Source organism: Atta colombica, unplaced genomic scaffold (genome assembly GCF_001594045.1).
Source record: "Atta colombica isolate Treedump-2 unplaced genomic scaffold, Acol1.0 scaffold248, whole genome shotgun sequence".
Taxonomy (NCBI): Eukaryota; Metazoa; Arthropoda; class Insecta; order Hymenoptera; family Formicidae; genus Atta; species Atta colombica.
Genome location: NW_017259346.1, coordinates 208,268 through 215,346, shown reverse-complemented (window position 1 = coordinate 215,346; position 7,079 = coordinate 208,268). Strand labels below are relative to the sequence as shown.

Genomic DNA, 7,079 nt, shown 5'->3' with positions numbered 1-7,079 from the left:
CCAATTTAATATATTTGATATAGATTTAATTGCTTCGCTAAAATTACGTGACTTTAAGAAATATTGGATCTACTCGCCACTTGAGTATATAAAAAGAATGATTTTGCTAAAATATCTAAAAATTTAACTGGATACAGATTTGAAAATAATTTTGTTCGGATAATCAATTATCTAGAACGCTGAAATCATTATTAGAGTGTTAAAACTTTTTGAAGCATTATCATCAATATTTAACCTTTATAGAGAGAGAAAGAGAGAGAGAGAAAGAGGAGGGGAGAGGATTTATTTTCAAAATCTTATAGTTTTTTCTTGAGTAAAATTTATTATAATTTATTATTTTTCATTGTCTTTTTTGCCTAAAAAAAAATGCTATTTCACTATAATGGCTTTTTCGTCCTATAAAGATTAAATGTTCTATGTAATTACTTAAATTATTATTATTAGATTTATATGTAGTTAAATTTTAGATAAAACCGTTCTATCCATGTGATATGGTTGGGTAAGATTATAAAAAAAAAGTTCAGTATACGATCATTTTCTAAGATAAGCTCTGTTTCACATAGAGGCTCTCGAGGAACTACGAATCGCTGCGAAGATCAGTGAAGAGGAGGGCGACACGCCAATGCTGTCTTACATTCGAGATCTAATCGAACAGCTGAATCGTGCTCTGCGCGAAGTCACGTTCAGCGAGGAAAGATGCTTCGAAAGTATTCTTCGAAGACTATCGCCGCGTTGCAAAGAACCTAGACTATCCGAGGGGAACAAGGCGATAACAAGTTCGGGTATTAAGAGAACGACACGCAGCAAGGACAACGTCGCTTTAACGCCACCGTTTTATTCTGACTGTCTGGAGGACGAAATCCTCGATCAACGTGAGATAGGTATTAGGCTGAAGGAAATTTATTAAAGGGGATATCAAAACTTTTTGTATTCATCGAAAGATTTAAAATTTATTATTTGAAAAAACGATCAAACATGGAAAAAATTATTTTGTTGAAGTATCAAAAAATTTAAATCAAAATAATTATGTGGAAAGCTCAAATATGAGCAATGTTGCAAAAAATCTTGATTTTACATAATTATTTTGACTTGGTCTAACAAAATTATTTTCAGATTTTTATCCACCTAAACTTTTAGATACTTTATCAAAAAGTTCTTTTCATGCATGCGAAATACTTGATGTATTACACGTACTTTTAAATAAAATATAAAAAGGTTATAAAAAAATTACAAATTTTTCTATATTGTATTTAAAAGTAATACAAAAGTTAGGCGGTGATTTAGAATCTGGATCAAAAATTATTTTAACAAAAGCTTCAAATTAATACAGAGTTGGATTCAAGTTCGGTGGACAGCGCCGTATCCTGCAAAAGCAAAAACACTAATTTAACATATGCGATCGACTCTTATACGGACGTTTCATACAGAGACAAGCTTGACAGAACGAGGATATGTGATGATGAACTTTTGTCATGCGAGTCGCACATGACGTTCCGTACCTATTACAAAGAGTCTAGACACTCCATCAACGAAGACAAAGCATCAGTCTCTTTAAAACAACCAATCGCAACATGCTCCAGTAATGTCAAAAAGTGCGGCGGACAAACTGAATGCGAGACATTCAGGATTTCGAGATCCTACGAGGGCGTAACTTTGACACCGTTACTGACAAAGCGCAGCATGATGCCGTCGTTGGAACATCGTGTGGCCGTTCGTCACTCACTGAAGTGGAAAAACAAGATAATGATGAAGAATCCTTCGTTCACGAAGAATTTTTCAACTTCGATGTCTCTACCGAAGACTAAACGCGCTAAACTAAGGAAGAATGTTCGGAATTACGCTACGACGAAATTATGATGAAAAATCGAAGGGGTATGCCATAACAATTTCAGCACAACAAAAAGTGAATTTTTTTACTTCCTTTAACGCTCTAAAATTGATAATAGAATCTATTAGATCCAATTAAATAAATTTAATTATAAATCTTTGTCAAAAATGTCAAATAATTCAATTTTCTTTATGTTACATCCAACAAATTTAGATTATTCTTTCTGTTAAAGTCACAGGATGAGCCTACAAGGTTTTAATATTGTCTTAAAAATCAGATAATGATATCATTTTTTTTATGCGATTCTTGAATTATGTCAGTTTAAAAATAATTAGTGTATTTTAATTAACATAAATTTTATAGACTCAGCGTCAATCAGGACTATAACACACAAAATGCATAAGCACAGTATAACGTAGTCTAAGATCGGATAAAATCTTCGTATTGATTTATTTAACTAATTTAGTCCATAAAGAGTCTGATTATTTATTTACATAAATTACTTCAGTGGTCTGAATTATGTTATATTGATGCAGCTTATGTCATTTTTTGGTGCTTATGTCATATTTGTTGTTTGAATCATTCCTTGTTTTATAATAAACAATAAAGAATGATATAAATAACGTTAATATTTCCCGGAATGCATCCTTTGCATATAATGGCCTCTATTGTGTTACAGATTTTGGCATCAGCTCCGAAGGATTAATGAAACCTTTGATGAGAGTCATTGATCAAAACAGAAAATAACTAATAATAAATTGAAACAAAAATATAATTTGTAAATTGTCTATAATAATGTGTTCATCGAATGCAATTTTTTTTATTTTTTTAACATCCACGAATCGCATTTGATTGCATAGCGTTTCGGCATACGTCAAGTCACGCTTTATTTACTCGTGCGAGGTGTATCATGTGTGTAATTGCCCAATGAAGTGCCGGCTGATCGTTCAGTTAATGAGAGCACGCAACCATAATTAGCTGTGCTTTTTTCTGTTATTCATACTTGTAATCGATCTGGAAACGTGAAATTGAAACAGTGATATAAACAACCTCTACCACATTTATCAGTCTGTCATCTATTCGCTTCTTTTTAATCTTGCAACAATTTAATATCGTCAAATCTTTTCAATTTCTTTTTTGTTAAAAAAAAAGTAATTGACTATTCTGCGCTAGTTTAAATCGAGTTTTCATCAAATTTGCAGACAAAGGAAAAAAGTATTTAATGTGATAATTGTGATATGGAAGAACATTACAAATATACTACTCAATAAAATTAAAGGATCACTTGAAACCAACCGTTAAAAAGGATTAAATTCAAAGTTACGTATCTTTGCGAAAAATGGTCGCAGATTGATATTTAAAAAAGTATTTTAAAGCATGAAACCTCAACTTTTGAATTTAAACTTTTGAATTCGAACGTGTCTCTACAACGCGCCCCAACACTACAACAACTTTTACACTAAAATTAACTTAAAGTAAATCTTAAATAATTGAAGAAATTACCGTTATTCATTTTAAATTGTCACAAGTATCATGGCTCAATAAAAAAAATCATAGCGTAATGATTAACGAAACATTTTAAAGAGATGTAATTAAAGAAATTTATAGAAAAAAATTTTGTTTTCCCCGTACATGTCATCAAATTTGTAGTTTATTCTTCAAGGTTATTTTTTAAGGTTCACTTTAAATTAATGTCGTTTGTGATAAAATTGCTATAAAGATATGCGATTAGAGAGAAGCATTCAAAAGTCGAGATTTCAAATACTTTTTTTAAATATCATTCTGCAACTATTTTTAGAGATACATAATTTTGAATTTAGTTCTTTTTAGCATTTGTTTTAAGTAATTCTTTAATTTTATTCAGTAATGTATTTTATTAGTATTCGCGTATGTATTGATATTTTTACCAGAAGTTTTATACATTTAAATAAAGTTCTAAAAAACGTCAAAATGATGTCGTCGAAAATGTACATGTACCGCAAAGCGTTTAAATTATAAAAAGTCAACTATGTAAAATCATTGTCCGATTTGATAAACAAATTGGCACATGTCGTGTAAACGAATGAGTTTATTTAAACGCGTTTATCGCGCTCCTGAAAATATATATATGCGTTTGGCCAAAATTCAATCGATTTCGATGTCAAAGGATGAAGCGGCGTAAAAAGTATCAACGCTGAAGAGCAATTCACGCGTGTAGGCGTGACAGCTCGCCTGTGCAGCATGTAAAATATGAAAGAACGGCAGAAAAATACGGAAGAAAGGAAGAGGAGAGGAGAGCAAAGTTCTAAAAGCTACCTGTTGAGCTATCTATGTTCTCGGCAAGGCTCTTTGTCGAGCTGCCAAGATGGTGAAGAAAATAAGTCGAGACACGCGAGAATTTACAATATGCCAAACTACGATTGCGAGTTCAAGTTGCGGCTAAAAGTTCAAATTTCAGAGCTCTGTAACAAACTCATTATTTTCAAATGAGATCGAGGCACTCTGAATTTAGTAACGCAACTATAAAATAAAATTCCAGTATTATACTCATTTTTATCACGTAAAATGTTTCAGTTATTGTAGCACGAAAATGTAACAACTTCGACATTATAAAATTTTACTCTTAGAAAATTTTAATAAAATAAATTAAAATTATGTATAAAACAAAGTTTTAAAATATAAAATTAAATTTTAGAAAGTTAAGTTAATGAAAATGGTTGGCATTGCAATTGCATTATAAATTTTTCAGACAGGTAAAAGCATTTTTTTATATTCTAGGGTAAGATATATTCTCTAAAAACATAAAAATAAAAAGAAAACGACAACGAGAAGAAATAAAAAAATATATACGATATATGAGTAGTAAAAATAATAAAAATAGTAAAACAAAAAAATAATGTAATTGAAAATAAAGACTTTGCAAATTATATAAATTATATAAAAACAGAGCATAATAAAAGTAGTATGGTGAATAGCATATACAAATACAAAATTGAAACAATACAATTAAGAGAGATACGTAAGTAAAATCGCTATTTATTATGCGAGAGGAATATAGTATATCCTCTCAAGCGCTAAATAAAAATAAAATTAATGGAATAAACTAAATTACAAAGAAATGTAACTAAATTAATAGTAAAGAGATAGTAATAATAATAATAAATGAGAGAGAGAGAGAGAGAGAGAGAGAGAGAGAGAGAGAGAGAGAGAATTTACTATTCATTTTTAAAAAACTCATAGACAGAAGTCTAAACACTTTATATATTCTTTGCTTATACAAAATTGCATTTTTTAATCTCTCGAAAAATGAAAAAAGCAGACACAATAACCTGTTTTTTAGACAAGAAATCTTCTTACTGCTATTCGATTTGCACGTGTAGTATAAATAGCAACGTCTCGGTCTTGAAACAATTGATCTTGACTCACTGAGTGGAAAAGAACTAAGTCTGTATGAACAAAATAGCGCAACCACTGTTGCTTTTATTATCATGGAAACTGTTGCTGAAAGTGTAAATAAACGTAGAACATTTGTTAAGAGCGCTTGCCTTTAAGAAAATTAAAGCGGACGCTTCTGCAGGTAACATACTGTAACAAATGTTGTAAAAATATGTAGGACTAAAAAAAAAACCTTTTATATCTGCAAAGCTCAACTTGGCGACTATGTATTAAGGCAGCAATAACGGTATAATAATTAATTAATTACTCGTAAAAAGCAGAGAATTATTCGTGATAGTATTTTACCTCTTGAACTTTACTTCGAAACAAATGCTTGTACTCTTATCTTCTCTTTCTCTTTTCAAAGAATTCTCGCATCTTTCTTTTCTACATATTTAACTCAGTATGTAAAATCGGATTCTGCGGTTCTTCGTCACACACGACTGTACACGATTATTGTAAGGGAAATGTATCGAAAACCAACAATAATATCATTAAAACAATTTCGCGCTCGAAAACTAATTAGTAGAGAAGAGAAATTCTCAAAAGGGTTCCCATTTTCCACTTAACCTTCTGATTCGCACACTAAATCTAATGGCGTACAATAAATCCCTATTAACCCCCGCCGGGGGGTTTTATTTAGCACCGACACGTGTGGCCGCTTAGACTGACCGATGTTCTTCAGGTTTCGGATTTAATCAATTAATTTTTCTTTCTTTTTCTTGCAACGAGCTTCATAAGAAATAATTCCCCATTATTCGCATCGAGTGCCGGAAATTATTTCGCGAGAAGAAGAGACTTTCCCCTAGCTTCATTTCGCGGTTAAAACCATCTCCTCAACTTTAATCCGCGGGTAGAGAATGTGCGCCTTCTCTCGCACATCGTATATCTCAAACTGAGATTCCGAGTTTTTTGTTAACTCATTCAGACTGAGAATTTAATCATATTTGTAAAGAATAATAAATATATATTACTTTAGCCTTGAACGAAATTTTATCATGTCCTTTTAAAAATACACGGAAAGAATGATTCAATAAAAGTCTATCTAAAAATTTGTAGATATAAATTTGAAAATAATTTTATTTATAAAATCATGAAAATAATTATGTAAGATATGTTGAAACTGAACTGTCAGAATTTGAATATTGAAAGAACCAATTAAAGAACCAATTAAAGAACGATTAAATTAGTTTAAAAAGAAAGGAAACAATGAAAAATTAAATAAAGAATTATGAAAAAATAAAAAAATTTGAGCACTTTATTTTTTACAAAAAACTTAATATCAATCTAAAAAATAGATCAATAATGACTGTTTGATACTTCTTAACATCTGGTTTCTTCTAAGTTTTAAACTTTTTGTTAATTGTTGTCATGCTTAAACAATCCAACAGAATTATTTTCAAACTTGTATCTAGCTAAATTTTTAGATAATTTACCACAACTGTTCGTTGCGATTTTATACCAAAACTTTCTTCGAAAGTTAAATAGAGTGCATCTTCTACTGATTGTGAGGTGTAAAAACGTTTGAAAATAATATTGTAATTTAATATATTTTATTTTTTAAAGGGAACTAACATTTGATGTTTGGCTCATTGCATTATTAATTTGGTTAAAAATTTTAATTCTTTAAAGATATTTATTATTTTAAATAGAATATCCAATTTCGAATTTTGTCCAGATATATGTAATATGAGCGTATTTATCACGCAAAATTGATATAACAGATTTGGCAATAATATATTTCTTATTGATAGCTACAGTTGCATAAATGGAACCTCAACTCTAAAGAAATTTATGGAAATCTTATATTATGCTAAAATTCTTGTTGCCTATTTTT

At 30.1% G+C, this 7,079-nt stretch overlaps 1 protein-coding gene across 1 annotated transcript in view; it reads left to right on the top strand.

The window, feature by feature from the left end:
* LOC108688911 overlaps positions 1-1,857 on the top strand; it is a 5,915-nt gene extending 4,058 nt beyond the window's left edge. The window contains exons 4-5 of the mRNA XM_018195451.1: positions 564-881; positions 1,331-1,857. Coding sequence (XP_018050940.1) covers positions 564-881; positions 1,331-1,857 — 845 coding nt within the window. The remainder of the gene's footprint in view (positions 1-563; positions 882-1,330) is intronic.
* The last annotated feature ends 5,222 nt before the right edge of the window (positions 1,858-7,079 follow it).